General features: G+C 35.4%; 2 protein-coding genes across 3 annotated transcripts; one reads left to right on the top strand and one right to left on the bottom strand.

Annotated features, from left to right (window-relative positions):
• Window positions 1-1,045: 1,045 nt before the first annotated feature.
• clip3 (CAP-GLY domain containing linker protein 3) lies at window positions 1,046-17,829 on the top strand. Of its 2 annotated transcripts, none has more exons than XM_027145482.2 (15): window positions 1,046-1,163; window positions 1,572-1,777; window positions 4,384-4,534; window positions 4,737-4,876; window positions 9,149-9,242; window positions 9,542-9,703; window positions 10,210-10,328; window positions 10,505-10,741; window positions 12,246-12,381; window positions 12,600-12,746; window positions 13,257-13,391; window positions 14,326-14,449; window positions 14,793-14,857; window positions 15,253-15,325; window positions 15,439-17,829. In XM_027145482.2, the coding sequence occupies exons 3-15, from the start codon at window positions 4,405-4,407 to the stop codon at window positions 15,491-15,493; spliced, it is 1,617 nt and encodes a 538-aa protein (XP_027001283.1). In that variant the 5' UTR covers window positions 1,046-1,163; window positions 1,572-1,777; window positions 4,384-4,404; the 3' UTR covers window positions 15,494-17,829. The 2 variants fall into 2 exon arrangements, with proteins under 2 accessions (XP_027001283.1, XP_027001278.1); XM_027145477.2 differs by having other exon boundaries at window positions 1,048-1,163; window positions 15,436-17,829.
• A 66-nt stretch (window positions 17,830-17,895) lies between these two features.
• Window positions 17,896-19,242, bottom strand: dharma. The gene is made up of 3 exons (XM_027145491.2): window positions 18,902-19,242; window positions 18,459-18,640; window positions 17,896-18,032 (listed from the first exon to the last, which is right to left on the bottom strand). Exons 1-3 carry the CDS (start codon window positions 19,200-19,202, stop codon window positions 17,964-17,966), a joined length of 552 nt encoding a protein of 183 aa, XP_027001292.1. The 5' UTR covers window positions 19,203-19,242; the 3' UTR covers window positions 17,896-17,963.
• Window positions 19,243-22,401: the final 3,159 nt, after the last annotated feature.

Genomic DNA, 22,401 nt, shown 5'->3' with positions numbered 1-22,401 from the left:
ATGGGATGTACAAAAAGCAACTTTTACGGAAGTCGTGTTCAGTCGAGTGACAAAAATAAGATGAGAGATAAGTTACTAGCCTCAAGGTAATACTTGTACGGTTCCTTTACATAAACCTGAAATAAATTCCCAACCACAGGTGCAGGAGCAGGACCTGGAGGCAGCCGTCCAAACTTATGTTCATACTCTTTACTGCGACTCTTCCAAATAAAAAAGCAAACAGCAGTGGCAATAAATACAGGCCAAAGGTATGTATGTAAAGCAAACAGCACATCCATAATATGGGTTTAACAAGCACACCCCTGCAGAATTGTGTTGACTGCAGGACAAATCCAAAAAAAACTGTCACAAAGTAAAATGTGGTGCATTTTGTTTTATATCACCCAGGGGCGGAGCACTGCACAGAAGGGCGATGGTGATGAATGTGGATAAGACACACAACTCCTGCAATCACTAATTTTTCTGCTCTTCCCAGATGAAACTTTGACAGTTGCTTCTGCTGAGACTATTTTATTTAACTTCTTATGCAATAATTAAACTCGAGTTATGTGGATATCCCACTCATATAATATGACAAGGGAGGTCTTAAAGCCCTGAACATCAAGCCTTTTTAAGGGAGGTGAAGGTTTTAATATTGAAATGTAATTTTGATATGATAAATTTCACAAGGAAATTTTCACATACAAATGACCTTTATCTTTTCTTCACATAACTGCACATTAAAGAATAACAGGGGAATTACAATTACTAATATTTTGGGCTGCCCTTTTCTGTTGCATAGCACATTCAGTAATAGGTTTAATTCTCATCCCCACGAAAGTGATCAATTTGTGACCATGATCCCATGTGGTGAGTCTTTGAGGACTTCACTTGTTCATGATAAGCAGAGAGACAGTGAGTGTGTGTGTGTGTGTGTGTGTGTGAGAGAGAGAGAGAGAGAGAGAGAGAGAGAGAGAGAGAGAGAGAGAGAGAGAGAGAGAGAGAGAGAGAGAGAGAGAGAGAGAGAGAGAGAGAGACATCTTTGTGTGCATTCACTTTACCCATAATGAGTGGGTTAATGTGTTGACACTGTAACTATTACACACGAATACTAAATGAGTTTGTATTTAGAGTGAGATTTGATTTTATACTCAAGGGCTGATCAGACAGTAAAGGTTTCAAAGGTAAGTTGAATTGTGGTTATCTGAATTAGTGCTGTTCATTTTTGTAATTTCTGTCATGAATAAACTGGTTAAAATACTAAATACTTTGTGTATTTTTTGAGCTTATGCTTATTTCCTATGATAAAACTATTTGCCATTCAATCAGATGATTTTTACAAAACCTTGTTAACATGTATATTTAAAATATTTTCATTCTCTTGCATACACATCTGTGCTTTTAAGCAGCAGGCCTCAGTTCTCTACGTGCAATCAGTTTATATAACATTTCATTTGTCTCAGTAGCTACATTATATAGCTCATTTTGATAACTGTACTACGATAATTGTATCTATGTAACTTAAAATGAAAATGGAATCCGACTGTGTGACTGAGATTTCTAGAAGCAGCATCATGTTTGGTTGTTTGCAGGGATGTGATTGGGTGCTCGGTTGTGGTCCAGCCATGAGTCATATTAGTGACGCAAGCAGAGATAAAAGCAACGCAACGGTAGCATCTACATCGTTTCTCCATCAGTCCATCCCTTCTTTCCTCTATTCTTCTTTCTGAAGCACAGTTGTAAACAACGGTTTAGTAAAGAGAGACAGAAGCGCTCGGAATTTGCGGCTTGTTATCAGGTACGTCTTTATCATGAATCAGATGGTGTTTATGTTGCAGGGGTGGAGGCGCGGCTTGGATGCTCCTTTCTCCGTCTTGGAGCATCCATGTTCTCTTGTTGACACAGAGCAAGAAATGTGGGATGTACACGACATAAAAATGCAGTGCTTCCACTTTCTTATCGGTTGATGTGTTCATATTTTGAATGAGAAATACATCGTTCTGTTTGACGCAATCCAGATGCTTATACTTATACGTGTTGGTACATGGGGCGTTTCTCTGTTCAGATTACTGAGCTTTTACTGAGATTTCCGGTGGGCTCTGGTGTAAGATACTATCAGTAATATTAACAGTAAAATTAACAGATATACGTATTTTTGTATTCCTATAGATTGTTAGCTAGGGGAAATTACATATACTCAACACCATAATGGCCATTAGCACCATATTATTATTATTATTATTATTATTATTATTATTATTATTATTATTATTACCATTATTATTGTTGTTGTTGTTGTTATTTTATTATCATTATTATTGTTGTTATTATTATTGTTGTTGTTGTTGCCTAAAGAAAGAAAACAAGTGTAGTGAACACTATAGGATTATTATAGTTTTTATTTTTACCTACTCAATGTATTCCAGCTGTAGATGAACAAACCAGAAGACCAGATTTATCTGCACCAGACCAGTGCTTAGAAGTTGCAGCTACAGGGAATAAATTTTTGTTGTTGGGATTTTGTTGTTGTTTTCTTTTCTTTTCTTTTTGCATTGGTTGTTATTGATGTGTTGGTGATATGATCATGTTGCTTCTGCTCAATCAGTATGTCTAAAGTAATATTAGAAGTTTCAGGGTGATTTGATGTGTTAATCTACTGTATATTGTAAAAGGGCAGAGGAGAATTATTAGGGATGAAATGGTGAATTGTCCTGAGTAAAGGCAGACTGGTAAATAATTTTATAAGTTTTTTTTTCCTTTGGCTTTATATTTGCTGTACAGAATCTAATGTTAATTAATATATGACCATTTCATTTTTTAGGTTTTTAGATATGTGTGGGTGTAATTTCGGTGTATTTATTTACATTATAGACAAACATATGACAATATTCTCTGAAGATACTAAAAAAATTCTTCACTGAAGATGTACTGGATCATGGTGAAGGTGTTGCAGAACACTGGCTAGTCATTAATAAATAGCAGTCTATTCTTTACCATCAGTAATATAATGTTACTGCACGAAATATTGTTTGAACATTCAGTATTCACATACACTATATACACTGGTCAGTCGGCGCTGTTTCTGTTGCTGTTTATTGTCTTTTTTGTATTGCATTTTTTGTACTTTTTGTATTCTCTTGTAACTTATGTCTGCACTGTCTTTTGTCCTGCACTGTCTTTTGTCCTGCACTGTCTTGTCTGTCTTGTTTGTCTTGTCCTGCACTGTTTGCACCAGGTTGCACAGTTGCACTTTATGTGGCTAAGACTACTTCCAAGTCCTTAGCCCTGTCTTTGTTTTATGTAGCACCATGATCCTGGAGAAACGTTGTCTCATTTCACCGTGTACTGCAACAGCTATATATGGTTGAAATGACAATAAAAGCGACTTGACTTGAATTGACTTGATCAGATTACTGACCAGTGTTCTGCAATACTTTCACCTTAATACAGTGCATGCGATTACAGTGTTATTATGAAGTTTTCTATGAAGTTTAAAGGCCTTGGGAAAACTGATTTGGATGATTTGGAACCATATGTGGTTAGGCAAATTCAAGGGCAAATTTTAGAGCCACTCATATTTCAGGAATCCTGTTTTATATTTTTGCAGTTTATTATTTAATGGGCTAGATTCAGTCAGAATTAATAGGCACTTGTAGTTGTCATATAAATGCAAATCGCATGTATATGCAAAATCTATAATTCCTAAAATAATTACTGGGCATTAACAATCAGCATTTTACTTCTTTAAAATTGTGGAATGGCTTCTTGTATGCATTGTAGCAGACAAGTCAGTGATCAGTGACTCATTCAATGTTTCCCCAGACTACAGACTGCAGGCTGTACTTACCTTTGCAGGGTAGACACTCATTACAACTTCCACTACCATTCTACAGCCGTAGAAGTTTCATGATTAATCAGACAGGACATTGTTTGGAGAGACCATTCAAGGAATTGTTAAAGAATTTATATATTTAATTACCTAAAGTAGGTGTTTCCACAACAAATTAATAATGTTGTCATTTTTCCAATCTGTGCTTCTAATTTGGGTTATGCAATGATATACAATTTTTATATTTAGTACTATTTTTCTTACAGCAAAAAGGCAAAACAAATAAAATAGGTGCTGAATATTTGAATTGTATAAATATGTTTTATACAGAATTATGGTAAGATACATTTAGTAGGATCAAACCAAATGGTCTTCAATCACTTGTATACAACAAGAGCTAATACTTGGGATGATGTGCCTCTATGGGAAACATTTGAACTTTGAACAAAATGTGTTTTCTTTTTAACCACTAACAAAAAAAACAATCTGTCTGAGTGGTATGTGCGGTATCACCACTTAGTGAATTATTAAAATGGTTACACCATGCTGCTGTCTGATTCTCTGTGTGTTTCCAGGCCACAGTCACAACTAGAAAAATGACTAAAGAGGACACTCCTGATGTAGAGGAGGCCCAGCCTACCTCAGAGTATACCAGTCCAAAACATGAATCTCGCAAGAAACCTATAGTCCACCCATCTGCACAGGCCCCGCTCCCCAAAGACTATGGTGCGTGCCTAGACATGTGTAATGAAAGGAAATGTGCATGCTCTGTATACTCTCTTTTAATGATACACATCTAAGAAATTACATTATAATTAGTTGGTTGTGTTAAAGTTAAATGGTATAACTGATGTGAAAAACCATCATAATTAAAAGTTATACTCTATATTGTACTATACTGTACAATAATAGTTCATTGCTATTTCAGCCTTCACATTCTTTGACCCAAATGACCCAGCCTGTTTGGAGATTCTGACGGATCCCTGCACCACCATCCCTGAACTGTTTGCTATAATCCGACAGTGGGTCCCACAAGTGCAGCACAAGATTGACATAATCGGCGAAGAGGTGAGAGACAGTCCCTGGGTTTTGCACACCTATGTAAATGTGAATAAAACTACAGGTCAAAATACATTCAAATACAAGTACACAGGGAAATTTGACAATATATTATAGATATGCAAGCAGCAACATCTATTGGGTGTAATGCATCTACTGTATTAGCAATGGGTGTAATGCATGTCATTCAAAAAAAATGCTGCCTTCTCATTATTTAGATAGACTTTTTAAAATGAAAGTTTCACTCATTTACTTCCTGACAGATTGTGAACTAATTATCTTTAACGGGGCCATTTTGTAGAGTTGTGGTTGTTGCCATTTTAGAACAGGAATATAGCTGTGTTTATCTGGCTTGCCGAGTTGAATTTCTGATGCTGTATTGAAAGTGGTTTGTAGAGTCATGTTGCAAGCAATGCTATCTCATGCATGTACATTAGGTAAGGAATCTCAAGAGACCATAAAGGGTCAATTACAGTATTTGGTTAACAGGGAAAGCAAGTTAGAATGTGTTATTTTTTTAGTTTTACAACAATTACCGTAGCTTATTAAATCACAATTTATTAAATAAACTTTATCCCATTGATTGACAACATAGGACAACAGATCAACTACAAAAATTCAGCCTACCTGATTTGCAGGATCAGCTTGGTTGGATTGGGGAAGTAAATGAATTGTCTAGAGCGGAAAATATCAAGTAACAGGGTTGATAATCACTACGATAATATATTTTGATAATATATAATGAGGTTAAAATACAAGTCCTTACTTGCTTATTTTCTCTTGTGAAGAACCATGCATATAGTTAAAATACTTTTGTTTGTTTTATTAAATTTAGCAAAATTTTGATTTTTAATTCTCTGAATTAGTTTTAAATAATTTGTTGCAAATGTCTCATTTGTAATGTTAGGGTCTTGATCTCACAGCAACCTCTGTATTACGAAGATCAATAAAGATTTATGGTGTTACTTGCATCTCTTGGGACGACCTCTATAGTAGCTAGTAGCAGGGATTGATTGCTAAGATGATAAGCCTACTCCACTAGCCTGTTTTCGAAATTGAGCCTTGCTCTAAATCACTCCATTAGACACATCTTTTAGATGAGCTACTCTTTTACGGTGGCTAATAATTAGCTCAGTGAGTACCACTGACCAAAGAGGAAAATAAAAATGCAGTGTTTAGATAGTTACTAAAAAAGTAATCCATTACAAATAACTAATCACTTATTCAAAATGTAACAGGGATGACTTTTTTTCATTTGTTTTTTTTTTTTTTTTGCAATTGTCACGTTACACTCCAAAAAATTATACTTTAAACTTACCCAATTAATTTATGTATAGTGGTTTCACTCATACTTATTAGTTTTAATTAATATTTAAGATTTTTGAAAAATGAATGTGAATTATTAATGTCCAATCAAATAAGTACAATTACTTTCCTCGAACATAAAATGGTTACGTTGTCTGAACATGTTTTTATCTTTTAAAAACTCTTCAAATATAAACTTACATAAGAGAATTTTATTCAAACAACTCATTTAGATTATTGACAGTGGTTCCATCCATTGAGTTGTACAGTTCATAAAGGTTCTGCAGGAGAAAGAAAATCAAACAGGTCTTTTTCTTTCATTACCCTCACGACAAAATTGTCCGTAGTGTGTGTGTGTGTGAGTGAATGAGAGTGTGTGCCCTGCGATGGGTTGGCACTCCGTCCAGGGTGTATCCTGCCTTGATGCTCGATGACGCCTGAGATAGGCACAGGCTCCCCGTGACCCGAGGTAGTTTGGATAAGCGGTAGAAAATGAATGAATGAATGAATGAATGAATGAATGAATGAATGAATGAATTACTCTGACGACATTTCAGCCACCCACTGACTTCCATTGCATATACATGTGAATCATATGAATTCAAAACCATTGCATTTCATATCATTGTACAGAAAAATGCAGAAGTCATATTTTCTTACCTCATGTTCCTTATTCCTGCTTATCAAGATAGACACAGAGAGATTTGGGTATGCACTCTCTCTTCACATCAGTGTTGTCTGTCTAAATATGCAAATATAAAATATTAATAATTATAGTCTTTACATTTATTCCAAATCACAGACACACATTTACTTTCATTTTTGTATACAATAGTATTTTTATTTAATTTAAATGTAAGTGGACCTCAGAAAATGAAGAACAAAGACACCTGACACCTTCTCTAACTCAAAGATGTGCCACTTTTGCAGAAAGTCAGCTTTAACACAAGGTTTTGATGAATGCTGTTGTTCATAGCTGTGCTATGGGAACCATAAGGGTTTTAATTCTTTGTCCAAGGACTCCTCCTCACTTTGCAAACATCTTCATGAATTTTTAAAAGCATCCATCAATCTTTTCACAGAAAGTGGACACAAGTGGGACTGTTGTGATTCGCTCAAATTCTGCACAAACCTACAATAGACAAAGAATAAATGTTACCATGAAACCCATTAAGTTTAACAGAAAAAAAATTATTTACTTTAAAACATTCACCTGCCTCTTCTTTTCTAAAAAGAGATAAGAGGTGATTCCTTGACCACCTCATGCCTCCTAATTTAAAAAATCTTGTTTATCAGTTCATATGTGTTATCTTAACATGAAATGTTTGGGTAAAATGAACAGTGCCGCAAAACCCATTTTGTCAATTAAAATTAATTTGAACTATGAGAAAGCTAAATAAAACACATCTCTTTCAACCGCATGAAAGCGTCCAGAAATTTGAAACAAACCAATTCATATGCAATATAAGACCTGAAAATAAAACACAAAAATCACCCCAAAACAGAGCATCAATACCGACCAAATGTGATGAAAAGGCTAAATAAAATGCACATCCTTCAACCATATGAAATCATACAAACAATACTCGACTGCAACATAAATGTCACCACCACAACGGAAAAATAAGTTTAAAACGAACTAAAGAACAAAAATCCTTAAGATTTCTTGCCTGATCGTTCTCTCTAACACCACCTCCTTTTTGCTGTCTTCTACAGATGCATTACAGAAATGCCACATTGTGTGTTTTGAATTTGAAGTGTAGTGGAATTTGGAAAGATTTGTTTTAGGGAAACACAATTCAATCATATTCTTTCATATTTAAGTGAGCCGCGTTGCCGAGGGCAGCGCGGAATCATTAGTTAATGTTAGTTGTTGTTAAGTGTCGTCATTTGTATTGTTTTAGTTATCGTCTTTTACTGTGTTGTCTTTATTATTTACTAAACTCCTTTCATTTGAAGCTATCCTGCACACGGGTCTGTCTCCCTCCTACCCTGGTTGTGACACGTATGTTTTGACCGAAAACTAAACATATAAGGGTTATCTTAACATGAAATATTTGGGTAAAACGAACAGTGCCACAAAATATTGAAAATGTATATTGAACCAGCAACATACAGTATAGTCTTCAGTGAAGTAAGAAAGTTTACATATTAGTCCAGCAACAGGACTGCATATAAATTTATGTTTGATTCATGTTTACATTTTCATTATGTATAGTGGTCTTTGTTTAGTTTTGTTTTAGTATAATTATATGCTTCCAAAAATTGCTTGTCTAATTTGAAGCCGTCTTTGTTGTAGTCTTAACACTTAAATCAGCTTCTGCTTGGTTTAGGCAGTAAAAATAATATATAGAAACCTGTTTGTTTTAATTGCTTTGGGCATGCTTTTAAGAGATCAAACATATTTATGGTAAAAGACACATGTTTATCTGCACACGTTGGATGATTTCTCAGGGTCAAGGGGGTCAGTCATCAGCAACTGTTAGAGGATACAATTATATGCACATACATTTTATATTTTACATAAATAGGCTTTTTTTGTACGCCTAGACACAATCACACACAAAATGGCTGCTGTTCTATGTGGAGATCTCTGAGAGCCTGGTGGTAAGTGAAACTGATACAGCTATGTGAAATGACTCAGCAGAAATGAATTGCTATTTCATCCATTATACTTGCGAATTCATCGCATCTTTTTAATATTAACTATAAAGAGCTACTTGTGTTAATTGCCAATCAGTGTTTTTTCCAGTGTGTAGTAATGAGTGTGTTATTTTCCTACCCCATCACTGAGCACTTATACATCAGTGGGTAAGAAGGACTACTCATCACAAGGTTGTGTGTTCAAGTTCCAGCACTGCTAAGCTTAATTGCAGATTCATATAAATCAGATAAATGTAACTTTGCTCTGGATAAGGGTGTCAGAAACATGCCTTAAAAATATTTTTACCTTACCCTCCAAAACTTACCTTCCAGATTTTAAAGCGTGGATGTCATGTTAATGATCGCGATGGACTGACGGACATGACTCTACTGCATTACAGCTGCAAAGCAGGAGCTCATGGAGTGGGTGAGTGACTGGCCATGAGGTCAGGCTCTAGGTCCTCAGATAAGGTCATCAGAATCCATCAGAACAGGTTCTTAATTTCGATTTGTATTTAATGGAGAAGATTTTGTTTAAGAGTCTTGTTAAAAGAAATATTGTAATGGGAAGCAGGTACTCAGAGGAGGCAGATCATTGAGTTTTTTTACACCCTTGCTCTGAAACGTGTTTGTTGATGACTAAATCATTATAAAAATATTTGGCATATCATGTATTTACATTAAATACAATCGTGTAATCATTAGAAAAAATCTACTGATTTTCAGGTGATCCTGAGGCTGCCCTCAGGCTGACCAATCAGCTGATTGCGCTGGGTGCAGATGTCAGCCTCCGCAGTCGTTGGACCAACATGAATGCTCTTCACTATGCTGCTTACTTTGATGTTCCTGAGTTGATCCGAGTTCTGCTTAAAGCTTCCAAACCTAAAGGTCATTTCACACACATTTAAATTACCAGCTCTGTCTATGTCTACACTTTATTAGGTAAGTACAGTAAAGAAGCTACATGAACTGCACAATGAAGCAGTAAGTATAGGTTAACTCCATGTCCATGGAGCTAATTTATTGTACTTAACTGGTAATGTGTTTAGATATGCATAATCTCTCTCTCTCAATCTCTCTCTCTCTCTCTTTCTCTCTCTCTCTCTCTCTCTCTCTCTCTCACACACACACACACACACACTCTCTCTCTCTACGTAGCTCTGAGTATGATCAGGAGGTAGTACTGAAAAATTGTAATTCCTATAAATGCCTGTTTATGTTGCGATCTGCTTTCAGGAAAAATGATCAAACAGTTTAAGTCTCAACATATAATATCATAATTTAATTGCAAATGTCATGCATCCTGTAAAGGCTAATAATATAGCTGCTAATGAGCAGGTAAAGCTGTGGGGCATTAGTTTGATAACATGTCTGCTCACCTAATTTCCCTGCAGTTCTCAATTCTGCCTGCAGTGATTTCTACTACGGTACTGCCCTTCATATTGCTGCCTCCAACCTCTGCCTGGGAGCTGTCAAGTGTCTTCTGGAGCATGGAGCCAACCCTACAGTCAGAGTACGAATCATGAGTTTAACTGCTATTGTCAAACTCTCTTCAGCACCCTTCAGTCAGCTAATGCCTTTTTACACCAAATCATTATTAATCATTTCCAATCATTATTTTTACAAAATCCCTATTGGTATACAGTAATAGACTTAACACCGAGTTTCCTTTTCCACTAACTTGACCAGAATGATAAGGGCCAAGTCCCTGCTGATGTGGTTCCTGATCCTATGGACATGAGCCTGGATAAAGCAGAAGCAGCCATGGTGGCTAAAGAGCTAAAGCAAATACTGTTAGATGCTTTGCCCCTCAGCTGTAACCTTCCCCGTGTCACCTTGCCCAACTATGACAACATTCCAGGCAACCTCATGTTGTCTTCTCTCGGCCTGAAGTTGGGAGAACGTGTGGTTCTGGATGATATGAAGGTGAGTGGAAAACAAAGAAAGATAAAATTAAGTATGAGGAATGAAAAAGGCACAATCATGAAGATAGTTGCGTAGTCACTACAAAAGTACTCAATGCACACACATTGGGTGTCACCAATAAATCTGTTAAAAAAATAGCAATGGGTAATCACGTTTTAACCTAGGCTTAGGTTACTGTCAATGTGGAGGTTTGCATGCTCTCTATGAGTTTCCTCAAGGTTTTCTGCATTGCTCTTAAAGCCCAAAACATTCTGGTAGTTGCATTGGCTACTTGTAATTCCCAATAACTGTTAATGAATGTATGAATGTGTGTGTTCATGGTCCTCTGAACTCAATGTATATTCCTGCCTCATGTCTTGTGTGTGTGTAAGTCACTGTATCAACTGCACATCCCCATTGTTGTAAACTTTTACCAGAGAAGACCAGGACACTTGGATATCCTTGTGCAGTAGTCTTTATTGTAGATACACGATGAAACGAGTCTGCAAGTCAGAGCGTACTGGCACGGGCGCTGCAGTCATCAAGTCTGACTTAAAGTTGTAATACATTGTAAATATACCCATTTTAGGGGGCAGTCCCCTCAGATAGCGACAAAACACTCGGGTGACAATCAAAACATGAAAGGATTCAACAGCCCCCACACCAGATCCTGGAATTTCACCCTTAACATAACAGTCTTGCTCAGACCCCTTCATTATCATACAAACGAATTCACCTCTAATGTTTGGCATTCCTTCTTGACTCAGACCTTGAACCCCATTGCCAAATTAAACAATGGGACAGAAGTCACAAAGAACAGATGATATCCTGAGTTACCATTGACCCTTTCCTTTCATATTAATGAGATACAGTGGACCACAAAGACTAATGTAAAGTTTGAATTAAACTAGCCTTGTAAGTTGATTGGGCTTTTATATGATCCACAGAAATATGCAAGAACTAAAAGGAAATAAAACAATGACTTAAAATTATTTTCCCACACCATCATGCATATAGCATATATCCAGTTTACTTTTAGGTGCACCACTTCCAGACTCTTCCAGTCTTTGTTAAAGTACATTTACAAAAGCAGGAATTAGACTCATACTTCAGCACCTGTTTCTTATGTTCTTTGCTTAGGTGTAAAAAGAGTATGTGTGTGTGTGTGTGTGTGTGTGTGTGTGTGTGTGTGTGTGTGTGTGTGTGTGTGTGTGTGTGTGTGTGTGTGTGTGTGTGTGTGTGTGTGTGATGCTCTGTAAGCCTGATATTCCATTCCACCTAATGTACATTCCCTGGTTTATCCATGCATTTGTTTAAATATGATCCACTTGATTCTGTAGATATTTATTTGGATATTTATTTAGAATTTTTGTTTGTTTAATGTCATTGAGCTTTTAATTTTGTTCTCAATTTGTAGCCTAAGTGCAAGGACACAGTAATGGACACAGATCACATCTGTTCCAGTAAAAAACAGTCATTCAGGCTCATTTATTAGTCTTAATATATAGCCTGTTTTCTTCCTTAGACGGGCACACTTCGTTTTTGTGGAACCACTGAGTTTGCTAGTGGCCAGTGGGTGGGTATTGAGCTGGATGAACCAGAGGGCAAGAATGATGGGAGTGTGGGCGGAGTCCGCTACTTCATCTGCCCTCCAAAACTGGGTATGTTTTTCTTTATCCTTTAATATAGGTCTAGAACTTTTCATTAAATACAAATTACTGATGTTTGCACTCATTTTACCACAAATATGGATAAAAATAAAAAATATTATTATAAGTTGTAATTCATAAATTAAGCAGTTATTATTATTATTATTATTATTATTATTATTATTATTATTATTATTATTATTATTATTATTATTATTATTATATTGCAGGAATCTTTGCCCCCGTGTCCAAAATCAAAAAAGGTGTGGATCAAACCCCTTCCTCAGTCACTTCCACTCCCAAAACCCCCCGCATGGATTTTTCCCGTGTCACTGGAAAAATCAAGAAGGAGAAAAAAGAGAAAGATCGTGAGAAGTGTGAGTATAATAGCAAAAATATTATAAAATATCTAACCATATTTTTTAGGATACAGTAATTAGTTACCTTCTATTAATTTTATTGGTATTTTATTTTAATTTTATTGATTTATTGGTAGCCTTTGAGTGAATGTTGATATTTAATATTACAGCACTGGCTTATTATACTGAAACTACTACATTTACAACAGTCACTCTGTGTGTTGCTTGGCAAAAATAATATTAATAATAATAATATGAATTTCTTGTTTATAGAACTGTTGTATAGAAGCACTATCAGCCAAATTGATATTCAGTATAACGTGCGATATTACTAATATATAAATTATATATTAGTTAGCTTTAAAATATATTATTAGTTGGTTTTAAATAGTTACTATCACTATATTTTAGTACTATAATATTCTAGTACATTAGTAACAACTGTACATATGACATTATTGGTCTGAAGAGGTAAACATTTAGACTCAAAAGAGTTTTCTCCAAACCATGCTCACATTTTTCCTCTAGCTTTGAAGAAGAAATCTCTGTCAGGGGCCAATCTGGATCCTGATGGAGTGAAGATTGAAGTGGGAGACCAGGTTCTAGTGGCTGGACAGAAGCAAGGAATTGTTCGCTTTTATGGCAAAACAGACTTTGCACCAGGTATGTTAATTGTTGAATCATTTGCAAGCTATTTAATGGGATCAGACAAAATAGTTTATTTGCATTGTTATAGCCATAAATACAGTATACACTAACAAATTTAAGAGTATGGATTTAAAGTATTAAAAATAAGAACAATGTGTTTTTTCTTACTTTATATGTTAGCCAGTATATGCTAAACTAAAATGATTGGGCTTATGCAACTGTCCAACAACTTGATAGCATGGCACTCAATGATCTAGATTCTGAAAGCTGTAACCTTATGTAACCTTTTTCTAGCTATTTGCTATAATATACCTAAATCTGATGGGATTTCCCAGACCACCACAGATTATTTTTTGGTTTTATTTTTAGCTATAGTCCCACTCAGACCGCATTACCATTCATATGTCACAGAATAGATAGGTGTTATTATCTCTTAGGTCTTTTATGGAAAGGGAAGTCATATCTAATACTGGCCTGTTCACCTTATTCTATATCTATATTTGTGCTTTTTAGACCTCTTTTGTCCTGCTTCCTAATTTCCTCCTTTTAGCTTCAGTATGATCCTCCCAAGCACCAAAAGGTCTTAGTGCCAGACTTCTAGTTTTAGATTAATTACAGCTGACTGTGGCACTGATGGTAGCATTGTAACTGTATTCATTGGAATCATTATGAAAGGAAATCATCCTCCTAGTACCTCTGGCTCCAGTTTTGTCATAAACTGTAAATATGTAGAATCCTTTTTTCAGAGGCATTTATAAATATACATTAATAACATCAGCCAAAAATCTTTGACATATAGTGCATAACATAAATAATATAAATGCTTACAGCAAATTACAGCAAATAGGTTCTGCCCATTTATGTCTGTATTATGTTCAATTATAGGTTCAGTGGCTGTTATAAGGACCGTTCTGATCCCTATTTCTCTGTTTGCTGGGGTTTTCCATAGGCTTCTGGTTTGGTGTAGAATTGGAGCAGCCCACTGGGAAACATGATGGTTCTGTGTTTGGAGTTCGTTACTTCAGCTGCCTGCCCAAATATGGAGTGTTTGCACCACCTTCACGTGTTCAAAGGTAAAATATAAACTCTTAATATTAAAACTTAAACTGTATGGTTTAAGATTACATTTTTACTCTTTAGCTGATCTTTTCTCTTTTACTCTCTTTCAAACTCTTATAAACTAACACATTCAATAATGAACAGCACCTGTAATACGATTCACATTTGGCATCTGATAGACACCTTTGTCCAGATTGACTTATCTTAAAAAATGTTATATACAGTAATTGGATGGGGCCTTGCTCAGCAGCCCAGTAGTGGAAGCTTGGCAGTGCTTGAGTCTGAACATTTCACCTTTTGATAAGTAGTAAAGACATATGATTGTAAAGCATCACTGGACTTTTTTGTAATCTGCAGAATTGGAGGACCGAAAGAATCCCAGGGTGATGGGAAGCTTGTGAAGAAAGTTCACCAGGTGACTAGTAAGTATAAGGAGCATGCTCATCTTCTGCTTATCATCCACTAAAATATTGCATTCAGTTGAAGTTTTCTCTTTGTTTGAAATAATTTTTGCTCAGCATGCAGATTTCAACATGCTGTTCATGTATGACATATAACACTGTTTATTTTACAAATATAGCTTTACAAGTATAGCTAATAAATTTGCTTTAAATATGTGCATGTATTATATCTTCTATGTAAAATATTGTCAAATATTTAATGATTCTGCTAATTTAATTGTCAGAATAGAGTATATAGAAAACTCAGATGTATATCTCATTTACTACTGCATGTGGACTTATACTTTCATAGAATTGAAATAATTTTTATTAATAGTAAAATTATGATGACAATTGTTTACTTGTGAATTTCCCAGTGTCACAGCCAAAGCGTAACTTCAGTGCGATGAGGTCTCCCAAAGACATCACGTCCGAGAACTCCATATCCAGGTATGCTGACCTGACTTGCATTCCATAAATGTCTATTTCCAAAAACTCTAAAACCCCAGAAGTAATTATAACACCAAGATCTTACCTTGGCATTTTTTACCTTGTTTCAGCAGGTTGCTGTTCTGCTGTTGGTTCCCCTGGATGCTACGTGCAGAAATGCAAACCTAATTTTACTACTTCTTACTCCACTTCCCCCCATAATTCTTATAGTCCTTCCTAAATGACATAATTCCCCTTTCAATGACCATTTACATTTATTCATTTGCAGACACTTTTTTTTAAAGCGACTAAATGAGACAAAATCTAATAAAAATTTGAGGATTAAAGTTTTTGCTCAAGGTTCTGTCAGTTCTTTGACTTTAAACCTTAAAGCACTGAGCTAACACAACCTGAGCTGCTATCCATCCTTAACGGGTTTTTTCACCAAGACACACAAATGTAAGTCAGAGGCACAAATGTGCAAGGTCCCTCTCCCAGCCTCCCCCTTTGATTGCAGTTCAATAGTAAAAACTAGTGCCTTGTAAAGAAACAATGTCCTGCATTCCATTTGTTAAATGATCAAAGAATTCTGAATTAGGGAAAAGAACCCTAAGAAAAGCCATTCGTTATTACAAAATATAATAATATAATATAATAAAACGCTAATTTTATGTTGCCAAAAATCACCCTAAAATGAAGGCCACAAAAACAAATACACAGAAGTCTTTGTGTTGCCGGTTTATTCAGTGTGTTCCCCCATACCCTGGCCTACAATTGTGGCTGCTGTTGCTTCATTGTGCACTGTTATAATTTTAGGGTTCAGTAGAAAACCAAGCTTTTAAATGCCTTTTCATTAGTTAGTTAGTTTAGTAGTTATTGGTTGTATGGATAATTACTGTCATTCTAAGAGATGTTAAATTTGCACACACAATTACATAAAGTAACACTGTTATCTAAAGCTACAGGAGACAGGTTTATTATTATTATAATTGCTGTTCCCAATGGAAGTATGCAAGATATTCATATTTATATGTGCTCTGCATGACAGTGAGCAGAAATGAGTGTACGGGATTGAATAATTCTGCAATTAATAGTAATACACTACCAGACTACACGACATACTTTAAAGGGTTAATTAATAAACTCATATCATTCTGTAATTTTCTATGTAAACCAGAAAATAGGACAAATACTATCCTAGTATAATCACTTGTGGTAAAGAATAAGTATATTCAGTTAATTAACTAATCAGTAAAATTATATAATGGAGTGACACTGACAGATTTAATTCTAAAAGTCATTTTAAAAATTTATAATTTCTTGAGTCAAAGATCCAATAATACTCAGTCTAAAATAAATTGTACATAATTTTCTGAAACGTCTATAGATATTTGTTTTCTGTTTTAATAGGTCTTATTAATGCTCCACTTCAGCAATTCTAGCAGTCAAAAGAGTGTGTAAATATATATGTCAGCTTGTGCTTAGATAAATAAACATTAATATTTAACCTATGTCAATGTGCTCTGAAAATGGCTGGCACATTAGTGTACATAAGCACAGCTTGACTGAGAGATAAGATCTTTCTCTGAACTATCTGCCCTTAACTAATGTAAATGCTTTGGGTCACCTCAGTTACCTTCGTCCATAAGCAGCATTAAGAGGATTTTTGACTCATCACTGTCCTACAGCTATTGGCTAAATGTGGGGAGGGGGGATAGTTTGTGCACCTTTTCTACAAGATCCACAGAAATGCAAAGGAACAAACAAAAAACACATGCAACACTGTTTAACAGATCTAGGTATTTGTTTCTATAATGTTGTCACACTGGAACTTATTCATGTATTATTAAATTTATGTAGTGCAAAAATTGTCTCTGTAGTGATATGAGACTAGTGAAAGGCATTTAATATTGAGTGCAAATCGTCCTACAGTATAACCAGTAGTAAACACAATCACTCAAATGTGGCGATTTGTGATAAGTGTATTGTTTTAGGGTGACTTTTTAAACTATACACCTTTCAGTAAAATATACTATACATGTTTCATCCAAATACTATGACTTCAATTTCAGAAATAGTGGGTAGATATTTTAACTGCAATTTAGATTGTATAAAGTATCTCTGTTTCATTCCTTACCAGATCAAGTCTTTATTGCATTTTGTTAATGTACACAGTCACATAGGCCACTTGATATTATTGATTTGTAAACATTTATTTGTCCAAAAAGATATATTTTGATAATTTCACTATGTATTTTTTAATGTGCATCAGTTGGACAACCTGGTGACTATATCCATGTTTATGTGTTGATGTGAACTATCTACTACATGAAATATTTGTGATGATTGTTATGCTTGGAGTCAGTTCATGGTTTGCTAACTAGGCTACTGCATGCTGTTACTATGAATTTGTTTCTTTCTTTTTTCAGCAGTGTATTAGCATGTTAATAACATCAAGTGAAAATTCTCCCCTTATGGATATACCATTAATAGATATACAATTAATAAACATTTGGTGTTTCGTACATTGGTTCCTGTTGTGATTTGTAGAAAATTTGGTGAAAAAAGACAACAGTGCAGTTTATGTGAAACATCAAGGCTTTATTTTGTTTTAAAACAGATATTCTGCTGTAAATAAAATAAGATAAATGAAAGTTGTTTAAAGCTCTGGTGACTCATTTGAGTTTTTCTGCCTTTTGCGTCGAGCCCGGCGATTTTTGAACCACACCTAAAAAGGAAGAGAGAGAAAAAACTCATTATTGCATTCAAACAAGGAAACATAAGAATTCACATTATATACAATGCCACATATAATGTATACCGTCAAGAAAGAAATGAAGCCTTCATTCGCCAATTTTCATGAGAAAACTCATATAGGTTAATAAATTGGTTAATTAGTTGCGTTTACAAAAGACTATAAATTAACATTGAGCGCCCTCTTCTGTCTGTATGTTAAACTTCAACAACAATGCAACTAAAACAACATTAACATCTTACTTTTTCCTTGAGGATGTTCATGTATGGTCTTGTGTTTACAATGCAAATGCAATGCAATGCTAATGCAATGCTAATGCAAATAAACTAAGATATCCAAAACATGCATTAAACTATCACAGAGTTGAAGTCTGAATGCCCAGGAAGGTAGTTATCTTACCCGGACTGTCTCTTCGCTGAGGCCCGTATTTCTCGCCAGTTGTGCGCGCGCTTCCGCAGTAGGGTAGTCGGTGATGTGGAAGAGCTGATCCAGCTGTTTCACTTGGCTTTCGGTGAACACTGTCCTGATGCGGTTTCGGTGTCTGTGCTGAAGATTTTGATGACTATCTTCTTTGTCGTAATCTGCATTATTAGACATTAGACATTTTTAAATGAATCACTTGGCCAAATATAATCAGCATACATAACATAGTTGGTATGTAGGTTGGTTTTGTTGTTGTTATTATACATTAACTTAATTTGTGTCAATAGCAAAGATTTTATAGTAGGTCTTGATATCTTTATTGTTATACTTTAATATACACATTAATATATACTACACATACACATATACATATAATTTATTTGCACATAAATATATACTACTAGAACTATAAGTATTACCTGGGTGGGCATGAATCCAGTGATCCCCGCAGTAACCCATGTTAAAGTTGGTCTGATAGCATGTGACAGGACCACAGCAGTGGAATGTGTTATAGCAGGTTGCTGTGTCGTACATGCACTGGCAGGACGCAGGAAAAGCCATCACTGCCACGCCGCTAGTATGACCGTGAAATCCACTCCCTGAAGGCAGGCTCGCTTTACTAAAATCTTCCTGCGATGCTGTTGAATGGTCTGGGTGAGGTCCTGTCCTTTCCCCTAGAATGTAATCAATAGTGAAGTTGGAGAACTTCGATGGATCCATGTTCAATCCTGGTTGTGGTAACACTCAGCTTGTTCTGTCTCAGTCTGGATGAGGGCTGATATTTATTCTCTCCACCATCTTAAATCCAAGGTTAGGATTAATAACTCCATTATTGGTCAATTATCACCTCTGTGTTCATTGTGGAAGTACAAAGGTTCTTCAAAGGCCCACTACAAGGCCATTATCTTTTGATATGACAGTTAAAGGAGCTTGAAATCCTTTGTACATCTCAGTTTTGATTACTTTGATACTTTTCTGTTAAAGGGAAAAGTTAAAACTAAAAACACTCTTACATATAGTAAGCCTTTACGTAGGCCTAATTAAAGACCTCGGAATTTTAAATGTTAAATACAATGTGTGTGGACAATAATAAGTGAAATTTACTTTAGATTGTAATATTAGTTCTCTTATATATTCTAGTATTACAGAACAACCAAAAAAGACATATTGTTTCTAAGGACATATTCGATTGCTTTAACCTAAGACATTTCTCACTGTGCAATGATGTGATAGTAATACATAATATAGCTAAAATATCATTTAAAATGATTAATTCTAGGAACCATCAACTTCCACTTTATTAGCCATGTGGAACTTCAAATAGGTCTGCAGTAAATCATACAAGTGGCCTTGTTTCATGACCTCAGACTCTGATGGGCTTTGGAATGATGACGTCACACATTGATGTTAGGAGTTCAAAGCCCAAACGTGAATAAAGAGCAGCGAATTTCTCTGAAGTTTGTTAGATGAAAGTCGACTTGCTGTATAGACGTACGTCTTGTGATCACCTTGAATAGATGGGGTATGAACTTGTTGTTTTTTATCGGGTTCGTTCATTCTGCAAAGGGTGTTACAGGTTAAAACATACTAATTGTTGCTTATATTATTAATTGAAAGCAAAGTCTCTGTGAAGTGTGACAATGTCGCCATCTTCATGTTTCGCATTGTGTGCAATGATTTATGGTTCTGGTTTTTGATTTATTTTTTAATGGTTTTTGGTTCTGTTTGTTTTTCATTCATTTATTCTCTACCGCTTATCCGAACTTCTCGGGTCACGGGGAGCCTGTGGGTTAGGGTTAGGCGTCATCGGGCATCGAGGCAGGATACACCCTGAACGAAGTGCCAACCCATCGCAGGCCACACACACACTCTCATTCACTCTCTTTCCAGAGATGCCAATCAACCTACCATGCATGTCTTTTCACCGGGGGAGTAAACCGGAGTACCCGGTGGAAACCCCCGGGGAGAACATGCAAACTCCACACACACAAGGCGGAGATGGGAATCGAACCCCCAACCCTGGCGAACGTGCTAACCACTAAGCCACCGTGCCCACCTTTGTTTGTTTTTGTTTTTGTTTTTGTTGTTTCAAATTTAGTTTATTATGAAATTATATGCAGAATTCAACAATATTAGGTTATACATTAATTACATAGTATCTTAATCATTTAAACTTCTACCACTTATAGACGTATGTAAGTCTACTTCATTAAAATAATTTAGTTATTGTGGATCTGAATCATTCTTCTTTAAACATGCTAATAAATTGAGATTCATTTAAAAGCAATAAATGGAAAATTATTTTGAAACCACATGGCTTTCCTGTGAATGTTTCAAAACCACCAGGTTCAAAACCACAAGGGCTTTATAAATGTGCTGCAATGAACAGTAACAACACCTGCATTATTAACTTTCTATGCATATTTAGAAAATAATTAATGGAAAATGGAAATATTTCTGATTAAGATACATTTTACTGACTAAGACTGGAGTGTTTTAGACCACTAAATAATTGATCTGCAGAATAGATTAAGAATGCAGTATCATTCGATATGTAGAGTTAAAGATCAAAGCCGCTCAGCCATTAAAAACATCATCATTAGCCATCAAAGCAACACTGGCTAACAATGAAAATAGCCCAGCACAGCACCACATGGTGTAGACTAACAGAAAATCTGTTTGAGCATAGCTTTGAATTATGAATTGATGTGACCCATTTTCAGTTTTTTGATACACATTTCTGTGAGTAACAAGCACACATGTGCATCCACTACTGCAGTCAGGATTTAATTTGGGCCAACAGGCAATTGGAAAATCATAACCTCTCTCAAGCAGAAATGCATGCTTATAGTGAGGGCTCCCAGCAGTGGTTCTGATCTGAGCATGTAACATACAGATCACTGAACCAAATTAAACAAATGTTACACAAATGTAGAAAAACTGGAAAAGAGAAGTCTGTTGTGATTTAGTCTTTTGTATTAAAACACACACACACACACACACACACACACACACACACACACACACACACACACACACACACACACACACACACACACACACAAAGCTACTCTTTAGAATATATTTAGTCCAAGACTGTTGAACCAATATACAAATTCTATGATGCAAATTTAAGTCAAAATATTGTGAATTATTTTTAGTTTTAAAGTAAACAAACATAATTCATTCAAAGTCTGCCAGATTTAGTCTCATAAAATCTGTCTTTCACATTGAGGCAAAAAAACGAGTGCTTCTAAGAAAAGGTACAATAGCACATTATTAACCTATCACAGTGTTCACTGATTATTTGTTTTGTTTTGATTTGTATAGTGGTGAATGCTGTAAATATGAATTTTCTTTAGGCATGAGAAACAAGCAATTTCTGAATCATGCTAAAGTTTTAACTTTTCTATGATTGGAAAAGACAACTGCTTATTGGCTCAAGCCATTTTCGGCTACATAGGCTGCATGATATTGATGAACAGTCGTCTGAACTAACAAGGCTTCCATTACCCAACTAAAGAACTGCAAATGAAGACATCATAAGTTGTTGCATCCATTTAACACAAAAGTACACTACAAACATGAAAGAGAGTTGTTTCGAGAACATGAAATCAAAGACCACGTGATAAGTATCTTGCAGTACAGAGTTCTGCCAGAAGAGAGAGCTCATATATTAAAATAAAGGCTCACAGAAGACCTATTTATTTATTTATTTATTTTATTCTTTCTTCATTATTTGCTTGTGTTTTTTGTTGTTGTTGTTGTTGTTGTTATTTTGAAGGGTTGCACGTTTTCACTCATTTATGCATAGCTTACAGACTATTAAAAGTCTAAATTATAAAATAATTTGCTATTATTTAATATAAGTATACCTTTCAGTGACAGAGGCATTTGGAGATATATAGAGACATTATAG

Source organism: Tachysurus fulvidraco, chromosome 11 (assembly GCF_022655615.1).
Source record: "Tachysurus fulvidraco isolate hzauxx_2018 chromosome 11, HZAU_PFXX_2.0, whole genome shotgun sequence".
NCBI classification, from domain to species: Eukaryota; Metazoa; Chordata; class Actinopteri; order Siluriformes; family Bagridae; genus Tachysurus; species Tachysurus fulvidraco.
The sequence above is the reverse complement of the archived record's forward strand: the minus strand, read 5'-3'. Positions and strand labels throughout refer to the sequence as shown.

Excerpts from the sequence above, each read along its gene's own strand:
- dharma (XM_027145491.2), bottom strand. The coding sequence starts at position 19,202 with ATGGATCCATCGAAGTTCTCCAACTTCACTATTGATTACATTCTAGGG. Across the intron at positions 18,641-18,901 it reads CTGGATTCATGCCCACCCAG|ATTACGACAAAGAAGATAGT; the intron begins GTAATACTTATA and ends CTAATAATGCAG. Across the intron at positions 18,033-18,458 it reads TCAGCGAAGAGACAGTCCGG|GTGTGGTTCAAAAATCGCCG; the intron begins GTAAGATAACTA and ends CTTCCTTTTTAG.
- clip3 (XM_027145477.2), top strand. The coding sequence starts at position 4,405 with ATGACTAAAGAGGACACTCCTGATGTAGAGGAGGCCCAGCCTACCTCA. Across the intron at positions 10,329-10,504 it reads GAGCCAACCCTACAGTCAGA|AATGATAAGGGCCAAGTCCC; the intron begins GTACGAATCATG and ends TAACTTGACCAG. Across the intron at positions 10,742-12,245 it reads TGGTTCTGGATGATATGAAG|ACGGGCACACTTCGTTTTTG; the intron begins GTGAGTGGAAAA and ends TTTCTTCCTTAG.